The sequence below is a fragment of the Seriola lalandi genome, unplaced genomic scaffold (genome assembly GCF_002814215.2).
Source record: "Seriola lalandi dorsalis isolate HSWRI2012SDOR001 ecotype SW California unplaced genomic scaffold, Sedor1 jcf7180002054939, whole genome shotgun sequence".
Classification (NCBI taxonomy): domain Eukaryota; kingdom Metazoa; phylum Chordata; class Actinopteri; order Carangiformes; family Carangidae; genus Seriola; species Seriola lalandi.
Genome location: NW_019525659.1, coordinates 1636040 through 1653376, shown reverse-complemented (window position 1 = coordinate 1653376; position 17337 = coordinate 1636040). Strand labels below are relative to the sequence as shown.

At 39.6% G+C, this 17337-nt stretch overlaps 1 protein-coding gene across 2 annotated transcripts; it reads right to left on the bottom strand.

Moving 5' to 3' along the window:
• Positions 1-458: 458 nt before the first annotated feature.
• fbxw2 (F-box and WD repeat domain containing 2) lies at positions 459-11129 on the bottom strand. 2 transcript variants are annotated; one of them, XM_023397909.2, is made up of 8 exons: positions 10794-11129; positions 8683-8975; positions 7274-7496; positions 4843-5037; positions 4438-4571; positions 4260-4367; positions 4001-4170; positions 459-2439 (listed from the first exon to the last, which is right to left on the bottom strand). In XM_023397909.2, the coding sequence occupies exons 2-8, from the start codon at positions 8947-8949 to the stop codon at positions 2151-2153; spliced, it is 1386 nt and encodes a 461-aa protein (XP_023253677.1). In that variant the 5' UTR covers positions 8950-8975; positions 10794-11129; the 3' UTR covers positions 459-2150. The 2 variants fall into 2 exon arrangements, with proteins under 2 accessions (XP_023253677.1, XP_023253678.1); XM_023397910.2 differs by having other exon boundaries at positions 4260-4346; positions 10794-11127.
• Between the last annotated feature and the right edge of the window lie 6208 nt (positions 11130-17337).

Here is a 17337-nt window from a genome sequence, read left to right as displayed (position 1 = left end):
TAGCTTGAGCAACAGATTGGAAACAGCTGGGTAAGATGTCAATATCTGTGTATATATGTATACCAGCTGTACATGGCAGGTATGCATCCAGTTGTTTGGTTGTTTCCTGTGCGTGTTGTCAGTAAGCTTCAGCAGAGGCTCGTCATGGTCAGGAAGATGCTCCTTGATGTAAATGAGGCCTAAATCAGAAACAATTCATTTTTATTATTTTTATCTTTATCATCATCATCAAAAACGTAAGTAGAGAGTTTCTGCTACCGAGCACCGTGAAGTCCATTATCCCCAATGTCGGTTTAGATAAGGGCGACAAGATCTGCTGTCGGGATATTGAACTGTTGGCAGTTGGTCTCAGACCGTACTATGTACCGAGGGAGTTCTCACACATCGTCGCCATTGTTGTTTACATTCAACCACGAGCAGAGGGATGCTGGATTGACCAAATACAGACACAACAAAGGTGCATTTGCTACTTTGATTTATTTGAAAGACTGTAGTATTGAAGCAGACTGTAGGTGGGTGCAGGTGACCAAAGAGCCTTTGTGAAATAACACTATACAGTGCTTGGAAGTAATGGCAGTTACTATGAAGAGACTCATCAACAAAAACTTGTATGTGCCACATTTTTCATTTTTTATCACTTTATATACAAATGATGTTACTGTTTTTAGCTGAGAGCTGCTGGGGGGGCAAACTGTGGTGCAGTGGTCAGACAACAGTTCAGGATACAGTATTTTGGTGTTGTTTTAATTAGATTTGAAAAACCTAAACTAAGAACAGTCTGTACATCTGCTGGGTACAATTATCCGTGTGTGAAACACGTTACAGTCTGAATACAAGAAAAACTTATGTGTCATAAATGAGGTTTGGTGCATATGAATACAGTTTGATCTTTTGTGACCTGTGGCCCGTCAAAGTAAAGGCAGACATCAGTGGGTTAAAGTTTGAGTTTTGCAGACATGATGTTAAACTGATGCACAGAATGAGGCGACAGCGGGAAAATCATCTGTTCAGATTCTCTTCTTAAGTGTAAAATAGTCATTTTGCACAGAACCAACTACATGTGGAGTCACTTCCTCTGCTGTGCAATGCATTGAGGCCTTTAGAAAAATAAACCTGATGTTCAACACAGTCAATGATTCATAAAAGCAATTTCACTGAGCAAGTCAAGTCAGGTAGATAGCTATAAAATTACAGACATCTCAGACTGTTAGAGCACAGTAAATATGGAAAATTCAACATAAAAGTCAGATTTACAACAATACAGTCGTCGCCTCGCTGCAACGCGCCGGAGTCATCGAGGAATTCTTGTCTGCAACATCAAACAAACTGAAAAGGCACATCACATTTCTCAAGCCGACATTTAAACCAGACAACCTTAGTGGAATCACATGAAACCTCACAATGTTTTACATGGTACACAACAATGTACCACACCACTTTTTAACGTACGCTTCAGGATACAGCTTCCTCTGGGATGGTCTGTAAAAACCCTGGGGAACATCTCCCTTCACATCAAAGAAGATGTTCTCCATTATTTACAGCGCTGTGTTTAAGGCAACCCTGCTTTTCTACTACGAAAACAATGTTTCTGCAAATCAGCTCAGTGACCAGCATGGCGTCAGGCGTGCTCCGGTTACAGCACGTCTGACATTCAGTCTCATCCTGGTAAGAAAAGGTTAGCGGCCAAAGTTGGCACCCAATGACTGCACTGGATTTAAGTTTGGCTACAAATATTCTCACTGCACATTTATAAACTGATCAAAGAGCAAATTTGCCAAAAACGTTCACTTCCATGTTTAAGTCTTATACAGGAGACTTTGTGTGGTTGTGTTTGTTTTGTTGTTGCTGACACATCTCAGGTTTCTGGCTGTCTGTGTCCAGGATCAGGAGACCAGAGGTTTTAAGGTTTCTGCAGAGACCAGGATGAAGCACATCAGTAACAGTTTCCTCATCTGTCTCAGTTTCCACGTCCATCTGTGATTGTTCATGTGTGTCCAGAGGAGGACTCTGTTCTGAGGAAGAAACAGATAAAAATAAAATGCTTTGGTCCATGCATGATCTATCTTGGCTGTTCAGGTTCATATACTCCAGAGCACACGTGACGGTGGCTCAGATCCTCGCAGTCTGTTGTTTGGAGTCCTTGCTGGCGTCTACCCGTTCTCCTTCCACAGTACTAGGTGAATGCTATGGTCGGGCATGCTGGTGGCAAAAACCAGTCCAGAGTCATTTCCCCCGTCCAGCCCATTGAGCCAGGAGGTTACGCCGGCCAGGAAGCTGGATCCTCGTTTGGATTTCCTGTAAGCGGGTAGAGGCCAGCGGCCCGAGATGGCCTCTGTCCTCAGGTCCATCACATACAGGAAGTGGTTGTCAAAAAGGAGCGCAAACACCTCGCCGTAGCTGAGCAGGGACAGGTTGGCTGGGTCCTGTGTTTTTATCACCCTGGGAACAGCAGAACATAGAGTCTGATCATATTCTTAAATAATATAACACACTTCTCTTGTACAAAGTTCCTGTGATGAAACATGAAGAAAACTCACTTTTAAGGTTTTTGTTTGCATTTGCATTGTTTTACATTGCAACAGTGGAAAACAGTTGATCATCTTTTCCTCTTTGGACATGTTGCTACAGTGTTAAAACGTAATGCTTTGTTAACAACTGGTATTGCTAACAATATCAACAACAAGCACACAACAACAATAACAAGCTTCTGACTTGTTACTGGAACATGGTCAACACGTCTGAGTCCTGAGGTACATGGGACTCAGCACAACAGCTGGACTTCCACTGTCTCTGTCTATCAGGACGAATCTAAAAGTGACTGTGACACTGCCTTCCACTAAAGGGATGTGGAGTCCAGTGATTTCTAACAGGGCATTATTAAGTAAGTAAGTAAGACAAAGAACTACTATTGTAATGGAACTCATAAAAAAGAATTATATACACTTTACTAATCTTAAAAAAGTGAATTTGCTGTCGTTAAACTCTGATGTGAAAGACTATGTTCCAGAATGTTGCGATGTCGCAATCGGAATAATTAACGCAAATTCAACCAATCCCCATGAAATCTGTGGAACCTTGCATTTTTGTCCAATCAAAACAACTTTTCCACAAATTCGATCAAATATCTGATCAAATAGCTGAACCAATCACACCAGTCCCTGCGCAAAACCTAGATTTACGTCACCAAACTCACTTCCTTGTTTCTGATTATGAAACATGTTGTGAAGCCGCAGACGTGTGTGACATGAACGTCTCACATTTACCAACAAAAATGACTGTTAAAGGCCGTGTAAAGCAATTCCCAGATGTTTTGCACCAAAGCGGGTTAAATAATTTTGTACCGCATGCAACACTGTGGTGGAACCACAGGCGTAGAGCTGCCGCAGCCACCGGAAAGACGCTCCGCTACTTTTATTCTCCTGATGAAGTAAAATATCTACAGTTCAAATAATCCTGTTGATATTTATCTTCATTTTAAGGAGCTTGAAGATCCGATCATCACTAAAGTGGTTGTTATGTAGAGAACTAATAAAAACAAATGAAATGGTCCAAATTGTCATATTGACATTTTGATTGATTTCCAAGCATCAATCACACATCAAGTAACACTCAAGAAAACATTCCACCTTAAAAGTGTTGGGTAGCTGCCGGCAGCCTCTGAGCTGCTCAGTGAGTGGGGGGTGGGGGGTTCTTCACAAGGTTATTATAAAGATCAGCTCTACCTGTGATTAAGACAGAGCAGAGGAGCAGAATCGCTTGTTCTTTTTCCCTGACTTGTGAAGACTGGGACATGGACACATTTTTCTATCGTGTCTGTTGTTTTGTCCTTCTGTTCTGTTTTAGTGTCTTTTATCTAACTAGTGCTGTTTAATACTTTGTGACATCTGCTGCCACAAAAAATAAACTGACATTTTGCCTAAGTAATGCACACACACTACACAATAGGATTCATTACTTCATCACAAAGAGACAAATACACGTCGTCACGTATAAATTTTACCTGAGAATCTTGAAACTGGCGAAGTCCCACTGATAAACTCCGAGGTCAGAGCTGCAGACGATGTAGCGTCCGTCAAACTGCAGGCGAGGCTGGAGGCTGATGCTGCGATCCTCCGACACCGACAGGGTCTTCAGACACTTACAGTTGATTTCTCTCCCTAAAGGCCAAACCTGCAGGAGAAACACAGTGTTTGTTCCATCCTCTGGATCCTTCACGTACAGCAGCTCATAGGTGAGAATAAAAATGAAAACTGCATTACCTTAATCTCATACTTATCAGCACTTAGGAGGATGTGGTCACCAGGACTGTGCATCATAGACTCCACTTCACTTTTCTGCAGCATGACCTGTACAGGAGATAACAACACCTGATGCAAATTTTAACAGACATCGAGCATTTGAAGGCTAAAACCATGAAAACAGGTAAAGCGAGCTGACCTTGGTGACCCACTCAGTGTGCCCAGTAAGAGTGTTGAGGCAAGCACCAGCAGACAGAGCCCAGACCTTCACAGAGAAGTCTGCAGAGCCGCTGACCAAGACGTCCAGCTCATCATTGTAGTCCACGCTGAAGACTGATCACACACAAAACGTTTGTCTTTTTAAAACCAGCTGCAAATATCATTAAAAGGTCAGAAAATCAAATGAATTCATGTAGTTTTTATATATTGGGAAATGGATGTTGTTATATTTATACCCATTAAAAGCAGAGTTTGTAGAGTTTATGGCCCAAGCTGCAGGAATAGTCCCAACAGGCTTCATTTCATCATATTTAAACACTGTATGTCCCTGAATGAAATGTGCAACACAAATGAACCCAGAGCAGACATCTTCACAAAAACCCACCTGCTCCTGTGTGGCCGCGGAACTGTTGGATTTTAGCCCCTGTGCTCCACTCCCAGCATGCAATAGTGTTGTCGAAGGACCCAGTCACCAACTTCTGTTCATCGAATTTCACCGTGGCGCAGGTGTGCGTCTGGATCCCGTAGATGCACTGCCCCGTGCGCACGTCCCACAGTTTGGCAGAGAGGTCGTCAGATCCTGGGGAAAGAGAAGACGTCCATGTTGTTGCTGTAAACTCCGACTGTCACACCTGCTCCAGACTGACACAGTGACAAACTGAGTTTAGGTAAAGGACGTGTATCCATGTGTCAGTACAGGTGTGATACTGTTGAGGTGATGAGATCAACAAATAAGTAAGACTATGAAGCTGTTAAGTGTATTGATTTGTTTTTGTACTGACTGCAGAAACATATAGTACACAGATATGGATACTGTATGCAGTCAGTGTGTAGTACAGATTAATAAACACTGCTGAACACAGAGTTATAATGGCTTCAATTTCAATGTGGAAAGGTTACAGTTATTAAGAAATGTTAAGAGCCATTTTTAACATAAAACAACAACAATCAGCATTCACACCTGGGTCACATGACTCTGCAGTACACGCGGGTGTTTATTGGCTCCTGCTCTGATCAGCATTTATGTAAACACAACACCAGAGTGAACTCACTAATTTTCGATCCCTACATAGGACGTCTGTGTGTGTGCTCTGTAACTGCATGTGATGACATCGCTCCTTGCAGTTGCTCGTGTCCTCGGTCTGAACTGAAGGGCAAACAGGACCGGCAGTGGAAAAGGGGACAATACGGCTTGTTATTAGCTGCTTTACCCGTGTTTAAAAAACCTGCATATACCTGCTAATTTTGGTGGAAAAACTGTATAAGACATTCAAATGAGCTACCATGCACAATATCAAGGCCCTGAAACCGACACACCTAAATGGAATGCAGCCACTCTCAAGTGTTTCCCCAGCAGACATTTCTGTCAAAATATCTGCTACGAGAAAGATAACAAATCCGGGAGATGATGGTGTGTACTCCCCAACAGTCAACTGGTCAAAATAAGTGAAAGCATAAATAAATTGAAGGGTGTAGGTTAGAGTTGTGCCAGTGGACGATGAACTCTGTGAGAGTGATCACCGATAGCTCACGCCTTTTCCAATATTAAGACAATATTTGGCTTGTTTTCTCATCAATGTAGTAAATTTTTATTGATGTAATTATTTGTAGTAATAAATTAATATTACATTTTATTTGCCCTGCCATAGTTTGAGCAGGTGATTGTCATTGAAGCACTGTTTGCTGTGTGTAGGTGCCGTGCTGGGATTGATTGACAGACCGTGTCACTTAGTTGTGTTTCTAAGTTGCTGTTGTAAAAAGAACTTTGGGTTCTAACAGGGAAGAGAAGGGACAGTCGACAAGAGAAAGAGAGAGCGCTGACAAACAGCTGTTTCTACACACTTCGTCCTGCTGATTAGTGTGAACGCTCTCATTATTAAACTTACATAATTAATGCTTTGTTTGTGATGACAACTTTGTTTAATTTTAGCACAGCCATAAAACGCATTACTACTGTCATCACTCAGGGTATCCCAGAAAGAGCGAGAGAGTAATGAGCAAAATTCAACATGCGCTTTCCTCTCTCTCTCATTCGGTAACGATAGGACACTCTGACTATGGATATGACAACTCAACCCTAGTGTAGGTGAACCATGTGTGTGGAGCCCCAGCAAAAGTTTATTTTTCTAAAATGTCGTAATCATAAAAGGACGTAATCATCAGCAGCAGGTCCACAGCTCACTTGATGTCACAGCAAGTGTTGAGCGGGCAACAATTTCAAATACACTGAGCTTCCATAGATTATGTTGCAACAGCGGACAGAAAATTAACACATACCGTGCAATCTGACAAAGCTCCAAATAATGCCTGCTCTCCAATATCCATAGCATCCGGCTGCACCACATTCTACACATTCACATCACATCACCCTGGTCTCCGTTCCCCACTCCGCTGTCTTTAAGCAGCCAGACAAATTATGCATTTCATTTGTCACTGACTTTGACTATATGTTATGAGAGAGAGAGAGAGAGAGAGAGAGAGAGAAGTGGAACAGTCTCGTTCAAACCTCTGTTCAGCTTTCAACAGGGTTTGATGCAGTTCAGTTCAGATCAGCTCATAAACACCATCAAGCATTTACTAACCAGCAGTTATTACCAAGCTGCACAGGTTCATGACAGCAGCTACACTGACATTTAAACTGTCACAGAGAAAATAAGATGGATCCCACCCTGTGGTCAGAGATGAGAACATTTTCAACACTTCTACAGTGGAAAGTGGTCTCAGAGTTTTGGACCCCATGGTACTGTGTGTAACTCGAGGCTGATTCTAACTCTGATTCTTTCCCACATTGAAAATAAACCAGAGCGACAATGTACCTGTGCAGAGGAGGCCGTCCTTATAGTAGAGGGCGTATACTCGAGCGCTATGGCCGATGAGGGACGATGTCTCAAACGCCTCCTGGTCCTTCAGCTGCATCATGCGCAGTTTAGCCTTCAGGTAGACCCCCTTCCAGTGTGATGCATCCTGAATGGACTCATCAATCCTCCAGCCCAGCTCCCGACACACTCCCTGCCACACCTCTGTGCACGAGTTTATCACCTGCGAGGAGACAGACATGGAGGCACTTTCAGTAAAGCTGCTGCACAGTACTTACAAGTTTCTAAGCATTGTTTTGTCAATGAAACTATCATGTCAGTAAGTTCTCTTCATTTAACCAGTGATCAATCTTTTTTGTTGTTGTAAATAAATACATTTCATGCCAATTTGGAGCAATTAAAACATCCTGTAACTGCAACGTTTGAAACTAGTGTACACTAGAGCACACTATTTTTGGTACCTTCTTGTCTCTTTTCAATTTATTTTATCTAAAATTTAGATCGAAATCATGATGACATCTGGTGCTAGCTTTTGATCCTATGTGCTATTGGTATATTTCTCTCAACATAAAAAAAAAAGTGACTTGAAATTACCCAGAATACCTTGCAAGCAAAGACAGAAATTTTATTTGCACCGACACAGTCGGTGTGAGTAAAAAGTCATTTGTGCAGCAGCATCAATGAAAACTGAGTTCATGAGCAGTGAAGGTCAAAGAACACCACACAATAACTGTCTATGCTCCGTGATTAAATGTAATGACCATCCTCTGTGTAAAATATCTACTAGATTGAAATGGTCTATTGGCTGTATTCTAAATTTTTACTTTTACAATTCATACAAACAAGTAGCACACCTGTGTTAACTGCAGTCCAGATTGACAAATAAAGCATGGCATTACTTTCATGTTCTCTTTGTTTCTCATCATTCATGGACATGTTTCTTTTTAAATTCTTTATAACCTGCATCCTGGGTCATTATGGAGAGTCTAGACTTTATTTACAATATTCTAACTTGTTGTTGCTGCCTGTTTTAGAAATAAACATACATGTCATTTACATTCAGTCATATATGATGCATATACGAATTCAGTTACCATACATGTAGTTGAAAGTATCCCGATTTTTGTTTCCATTTTCCTTACAATGTTCAGTTATTTCTACATGTGGGACATACGAGTCCATACCTGGATACATTACGAGCTAAATATCAACGCAGAACACTTTAAGTGAACTGCCAGGTGATTGAGCTGGGCCACCTTAATCAAGAAGTGATGTTGCTTCAGATGATGCCTGTGAGGGAGGAACATCTCATAAATGTTTTCCTTGTGTGTTTCATGGGAAGGAGACATTTAAGGGAAATGAAAAGCACCCCGTTAACACTACCAGACATCAGGGAGCATGATATTTACCTTATTCCACTGCTTGCAGACCAGGCAGCAGGTGAGCAGGGTCTGAGGGTCCAGCCAGCGCAGCAGGTAGAAGGCCAGCTCCAGAGGAAGGAGGCGCAGGAAGTCACGCTTGAGCAGCGTCTCCAGCCCATTAGACAGATGACGGAGCTGGACAGCACCACTTAAAGATATGAGGTGGTCCAGAGAATGGTTGCGCTGCTGGTCATTTAGAGTAAGGAAAGTGGCAGAGACTGTCTCCAGCCACCCCTCAAAGGCTGCCTTCTCCATGGGCACATGAGAGCAACCTGCAACACCTGCAGGAACAATGACAGCTCTTAATTCAGCTCATTATGAACGTTACACAAGACGACATGAGTATCTCCAGCAGCCAGAGTAGGAATCTGATAAATATTATATATGGAATAAAAATTATCCTAAAGTGTTGTCTTCAAACCCAGAGATATTCAATTTCCTCGGTATCGTTCAAAAATTGTAGATATCAGTACTGATACAGACACCTTGACTTTGATACCGATTCTTAACGATACATTTTTCCAATATCAATTTGATCAAATCCCTTGTAACAAAAAGAAAATCACAACACGCATTATAGTACACATTTTAGTTTTACTTCAGTTTAATTTTGAAGCTCGGTCTCTTCACTCTCTCAGACATGTTTGTATAAATAAACAGCCCATCACCATCATTATTAGATCTTGGTCCAAGCATGCTGCATGCTGATTGGATAATGAGATTTACTCATTTACTCCTAAGGTATCAACATTTGGTATTGAATGAGAAAGTATTTTTCCATCCTTGATAGAATCAATCCAATTCGTTCAGCCCATAAAAGTATCTAAGATCAATACCCAACCAGAGTTATAGCAAATGTATTACAGTTTTACTGTAATCAAATTTGTTATTGATTTATTTACTGTTTATTGATCAATCAATTAATAATCAATTCTGAATTAGATGAAACAAATAATGGAGTGTGAGGTGTAAATTTTAATGTTTAATAACTATGGGTTGTTTTGCTGTGAATTTTATGACATAAAACAACATGATATAGATACAAAATATTACCAAATGTCAACTACATCAGTGAAGATCTTGCTATATTACTATAGATTAATAAGTTCCTGTTCCATCAGTATTAATTAGTATCAGATATCTGAAATCGCTTGAACCACTTTGAATGACAACAAAAAACAACAACAGCATCTCATGCAAAAATGAAAGTTACACAGAATATTGTTGGGAGATTTGCTGATTTTGAAAATTGATAAATGATCATTTTTGAAAATATATTTCAGTAATTATTCAGACTATTATTATTATTATAGTTATTTCACTCAATTAAATCAATAAAATGTTCAAACATTCGCTGGTAACAGATGTTGTCTTCTGTGTCGTCTCATACATTGTAAACTTTAAGATGATGTATGGTGATATATGAGTTATCAAATTAACGACTATACCAATTTGTAGTAGCTTCAGAATCCATAAATGTGGCTGGAAAGAATATTTTTGAAGTTTTGTTGGATAGTAGCAGACACAGCGGCATATGGTTTTAGCTGTGATAAACTGTCAACAATGTGTAGTTCAAAATCCATGAGTCAGTATTTCAGTTAGTTACTTAGTTGGAGAACATATTATATTCCTGAGCCAACAATGTCACCCAGCTGATATGTAAATTAAACTGCGGACACACATTTGTATTTGTACAATTTAAATGCTGTCAGTAAGTTGTGACTGTAAAATAAAAACAAAAACAGCTGAAGGCTTTAGCAGCAGGCTTCAGACAGCTCACTTAGCTATGGATGGGCTATAAAAACAATGCTGGCGTCTCATGTAATCCATTTATGTATCTGGTACATGTTTCATTTAATAACATAACTAATTCAGAGGTAATCAACTTTACGAGCAACTGTATCTGCTTATGCATACATGTCTAAATTAGCTACTTGGCTAGTTAGCAACTTTTGCAGCTAACGTTAGCCAAGTAACACTACTACAATTTAATAGCAAGTTAGCTACGACTGGTAACATCCCTCCCAAAAAATGAATGAACAGCATCTGCTAGTAAATAAAATTACATTTTAAAATATTAACTCAAAATGTCCACCAACCTGGGAGTTGCAGGGAGTTCCTTTATCGCCACTTTCCTTGGCTTAGTGAGTTCACATATCGAAGTTAGCTGTCGTAAGCTAACCTGTCAGCAAGCAAGTTGAAAGGATTGTCCAAGTAACCTAGCTCCGTAGCTAACGTTAGCTAACCACCATGATGAGAGGACTTGATTCTGTTAATTGCGAACTACATAATGTCTGTAATGGAATAGTGTTCTATACATTTCCCAAGAAGAGAGTTTTTAGGCTAGGTGGTGGGATACAATGATAGCAGGATCTGACAGCTTGAAAACCAAAAGATAATGGAAACGCTATCCTGGTGTGGTGTTTCTGTTTCACCCTTTGCTCTGTCTTACAGGAGGCGTCGTAGGAGCGTTTGCTAACTCTGCCCCGGAAACAACATGTGTGAATTGAGCGCGTTTATAGAAGGAAGTCAAGTATCATACCGCCACCCATACACATTAATTCATTTTTTGCTTGGCATTTTTCTCTTCACAAGTCTTAATTTGCCTGTGAGGCAACACTGCGGTAATCAAATGTCAAACTTCACAGGTAAAGTAGCTTCCGGTGTCGCGCACAATGTGGGACGGTGTGAAATATATTACTCGGGCTGGGCTACTTATGTCTGGCTGTCAGTGGTTCCGTTATGTCTGCACAGCGGCGGTGTCAGATATTTGGTAGTGGGTTATCGTGAGGTTCGGTGGAGCCACAATTTCAAACTCTGTATTCAATGCAAGGACGACTTTCTCTCTGACAGTAGCGCGCTTATTAAACCACGCGAGATAATAAGGGGTCAGGTACAGCAGCTTGCTGAAATGCGCTGAGGAATAATTACCACCAGAGGGCAAACACATAACGAATTTGATATGATTTCTTACACATAGTTTTGATTCTTCTTTCCCTGAAACACTTGATCCTACACTTCCCACAATGCAGCTTGATAGTGAGTTTTCATTAGTCCCATATATAAGACATATGCACAAATAAAATAAAAGAACATGTAAAAATGATATATGAAACCTATTAGAAATTGGAACAATTTCATATATTGACATATATGTTTAGCCCATACAAATATGTATGTATATGTATGTATGCTTATATTGTACACATATGTTACATAAATATGTGCCCATCCCAAAGCCCATCAATATATATAGATATATACAGTGGGTTCCATGAGTCTGTGACAATTTATAGACATGATTAAAATGATTGAGAAATTAATAACAGCTACATATATAAGATAAGTAGAATTTTTATATGTATGTAGTTTTAATGAACTTGCATATATAAATTAAATATACATTAGTTCACATATATGGTCACAACATGTTATACCATATACAAATTCATCATATAAATAATTTAAATGAATGTACATATAAAACTTTACTATGGGTATGGGTATTATTATATCTTCATATATCCAGGGGATGTATATACAGTATGTGATAATCTATGGCAACATCAGTCTTGATAAAGGGCAATGCATGTCATATGTTACATTTCTGTATGGGAAGGGTAGTATTTCCTGCAGTGTAAACTTAACCATACAATTTAGACTGAATAAAACTAAAAGCATAGTTTATCAAATAGTTCATCGTATCCACTGCCTTGTTTTCTCTTCAACTCCTGAAGCATGTATGATGCAGAGACTCAGGTCAGGTCTTTTGTTTCCCCAAGAATTCACATTTCTGGGCTTGTGTCCAAATCTAATCCCTAATACTGGAGTTCTAGTGAAGCGGGTAACTTCTCTGGCACCCTCCTAACAACTCTTTATGTCTGCCAAGTCATGGAACTACAACCTGGCACAGCCATCTCAACCATTTTCTCTTTCTCACTGGGCCTCAATAGGCATTTGTTTGGAAGTCATTCCAATAAGCTGCACTTTACAATAGATGACTGACAGTTCTCTCCTTAACACTGACATTAATATGAACCCCTATATACAATGGTCAGATTAATCTGCTTGTGGGCTCTGGGCAAAAATGTGCTGTTAACACTGCTGTTAAATCCATTTATTTTGCAAATGAGGATCTTACCACTAGATGTTGACATAAAGTCCTACTGCAGAACAGGTGGTTTACATTATTATATTTCATATGTGTTACAGGCCATAGGACAAATAGGGTGTAAAGCATGCACATCCAAAAGCACTTTCACAGGAGCTGGATCAAAATGATTAAACTAAAGTCAAAAGTAAGAAAAAAGATCCACACACTATGCTAATAGCTCCAGGACTTTTCAAGGATCTTCGTCAGGCACTGGCAAATCACCCTCACGAAACAGAGCAGGCTTTAGACACAGGCTCATCACACAGGTGACTGTGATCTACATGACTGAGACTCAGATTGCCCTCAGACTGAACAAATCAGAGCAGAGCTGGATAACAATGCCTGATCCTAACACATGGTGGATTGGGCATGCCCCTTTATATATAGGCAGCTGTGGCCTAGGAAGTAGAGCGGGTCATCCACTAATTAGAAGTTTGGTGGTTTGATCTCTCCAGGCTCCTCCAGGCCACATGTCCAAGTGTCTTTGGGCAAGACACTGACCCCACGTTTTTGTACAAAAATAATCTTTCAATCATATTTGGTAAAAGTATTTTGTATTTTTCAACTATTAGCACTTACAAAAAAGTTGTACGATCAAAATCTAAATTTAGGCCCTGAGGTGCTAAAGTATTAAGCCACAGACCATAGAGTCAAAATGTTCACTATAGCAGTCAGATCAACATCTATACAGTCTGCATGATTCATGTTTGAACTGTGATTAGATTTAAGGTGGTACTGCCAGTTAGGAAGGCCAGTGTAGGAAAGTGTTTCCCATCCTTGCTCACACAGTCATAAGTCATGTCTCTGCTGTGAGTGTCACATCCTGATCAGCTCATCGTGGTAAACAGGAAACTTATTTCTAATGCTGACAACAAAAAGTAGATAAATCTGTGCTACATAGATCATGACACAGATGCAATGACTACTGTCTTTCAGATGGATGACTAATAGATAGTGTTAACTAACAACAACATTAACTGTCATTTTTATTACTCACTCCTTGTGTGGTTCACGGCTCCATCTTTATCTGGTACTGATTAGGAAGGAACCTCAAGGACAGAACAGCAGATCTGCTGCTGTAGTCTCTTCCCTCTGTATTTTAGCACAGTTTGCATTTATATTAGATTATGTAGGGATACTAAAAGAACATGTGGTGAAATGCAATGTGTAACCCAGCTGTGAGTCAGTTTGAGTTGGTGTGTGTATTGAGTTACAGTATATTAGGTCACTCTTCAGTGATAAAACAGTGATAAAGGGATTAAAGTGTTGGGCTGTGTGCTGTCTGCAGTTGTGTCATGTCTACATGAGACAGATCATGTCGGGCTGAGGCTTATCCTGCACACTGGCCTGTTTCAGTGGCCAACCTGCCTCTTCATACGGTTTCTTCATCACACACTCTATATCTCTTTGTTGAGTCTGTTAGTCCAGTGCTATGTGCGGGGCAAGATATATTGACATATAAAATATTGATTTAAATAATCTCATCATCACTGACATGGTTAGTTATCCTTTCAAAAATCATACATCAAAACTGTTGAGTAAATTAATTAATTAACGACTAATGACAGGCTGATGCTCCATGTCCCTGAAGTTAATACTGAACTTGGTTAATCTAATCTAATATATATAATTTTTTTTTTATTTTAAACCTTTTTTAAATGAAAAATTGAACTTGGACAGAAAATGTAGGCGTCACGTCATTGACCCATTGACCCTTATATGTTAGTTTTAATTGATGTTCTTCTGTTAACATCATTTTGCGACAGTGATTAAGACGAGCAGAGTATGTGTATAAATGAAAACATTTTGTTTTTGATTTACAGGGGATCCAAAAGTCTGAGACTACCCCCTCAGCTTTAGACCTGCATCAGTTAACACAGTAGAAGCGTCCACACAGTACAACATCATCCAGCAAAACACTGAGTCGGGCCAATCAAATGTGTGCAAGTATTCCTGTTAAATAATTCTGTAATCTCGTAATTATTGACCGTGTTTTTGCTTCTGATAAACATCCACAATCATGGATCCACGGTTCTGAATGAACTAAACTTGTTCTGTGTTTCATCTTCTCACTTGTGCCTGAAGCAACACACCACCCTGCAGTTTTTAACCCAGACAGGCTGAGCTCCTGTCTACAGTTAAAGTCTGGACGTTACTCACACAACTTTGCCCATATGCACAATGCACAATACACAATATCCCCATCATGTGCCAGTTACTGTAGGTGACACAAAGTTCATGGGTGCAGATCTGTCCAGTTGGCTGCGGGGGTGTCAGGCACAGCTGGTGTTTAGGGCGGGGTGGGGGGGGGGGGGGGGGGGGAGTAAAAGGAGTAACAAGTCTCTCAGAGGGTAAGTGATGTATGTCTGACTGCTAAGCTCTACGCTACAAAGGAGCCACTAAAGCTGCTGAAGACACTAATGAGCCAGTGACCAAAACCTGGCCTGGATTCACTGGACTGAGCACGGTGGAGACGACACACTGACACCGGCTGACTGGGTCACACAAGGACGTCTAGTGGATTTAGGTTTCCTAAGCCAATACGCCCTCAGATAAATGCGTAGATGTGAATATAAAGGTAATTTATTCATCAAGTCTTGCATGTTTCTGGACATGTAAGGACTCCGGTGTTCTGATAAGGGTCATGAGGTCACTGTGGGCAGGAAGTGTGTTACACCTGAACCATGTTAACACACACAGACAGGAACTATTCACTGTTTAAACTGTATGAAATCCTGAGGGTTCACAGGGAAAATGGACCACACCAATGTTTACACACACACTTCACTCACATCAGATGTGACTGATTTTAATTTTCTACCTGTGGATCAGTCATTGGTTTCTATTCATTTCTGTATGGTAAAGTAACCTACAGAGACTTGATTCACTGCATAACTGAACTGAAACATTGTCACTGTAAAACCAGGATATTGTTTTTTTAAGATACATTTTTGCTTCTGTCTGAGAGTTAAGTGACAAACAGATGAGATCAGAGAGCGAAGGTGCAATGTGCAAAAAGGTCCCCACCTGCAACTGAACCAGGTGTGCTGTGGTTACATGCATAAATATTATACAGCACTCATTTTATTCTGAATCACATGTTGTAATAATGTTCGCTATGATGATAAAACATACAACATGCTGACAGGTTTCAGCTGAAAACTGAATATTGTGTACATCATCTAAATGTACTGCAATCCAGACAAAGCAATCAATAAACAAGAACAAATTGTCCTGAACATGAGAAAGGCAGATATTGTTGTTTTAAATAGTTTGAAAGGTTTTCCATTGTGTCCTTTAAATCCCTTCAGCTCCTGTTGTTTTCTTGGTCTGACTGCAGTTCGGAGCAGGTCTAACTGCACACATCAGACTGGAGCCTCAAGGCGAGTTCATATACATATGAATATATCTGTTGTGGATATTAACTTCTTCATACTAATCATTGATCAATTTCTGCCCAAAGCTGAGCAGGTCTGATATGTAATGTTACGATACATTTTAATATGATACATTATGTTACGATACGTTATGTTACAATACGTTACAGCACAATATGTCACAATGTGATATGTTATGTTACGATACTATATGTCAAGATATGTTATGATATGTTATATTATGATAAGATAAGATACACTACAATACATTACAACACGTTACCCTTATGATATGAGATGTTAGATTACGATACATTATGTTAAGATACAATATGTCAAGATACGTTACGTTACGATAAATTATATTGTATGTACATAATACATTACGATATGATGTTATAATGTGATGTAACGATACAATATGTTACGAGACAATATGTTACAATACGATATGATAATATATTTTACTATAACATATCATATGAACTGAGTTTTTATTATTTCTATTTGACCCTAACTTACTTTTTTGTGTTGTAAAGTTTTTTATTGTTTCATTTTACACGTTGCTCATATCCACAAAAACAGATGTGTAATTTAAAAAACATCTTTTATTTCACTTTAATGGAGACACGTCTTAAAAGTGTACGTCTACTGTAAATGGAAGTGTGTGTTGTTTGATTTAGGCTCAGATACTGTGAAGGCAGTTCAAAAATAATAATTGATTTTTATTGTTTGTGCCAAAAGGAATGAAGAAATGCAAAAAAGAAAGAGAAAGAGAAGAAATGCAAAAAAGAAAGAGAAAGAGAAGAAATGCAAATCAACTTACAGTCCAGTCTCAGTCTAAGAATTAAAAGCTTTAAGATTATTCTTAATCTTTTCAACAGTCCGACAATGTGCATGTTTTTCTTTTCATATTCTTTCTTTTTCATTCTGTTTTCTTTTTCTCTGTCATGTACAGTTTCCCTCTTCAGTGTCAGCAGGTGTTAATCCAGCTCATGTTTTGCTGTTGTCTCTCTGCTCTCATGGCTGATTACACTCTGTGAGTCCGGAGCAGTTAGTGTCCGGTGTTGCACTCATTACTAACCAAGCATGGGCAGTGTCAGTGTGTAGCAT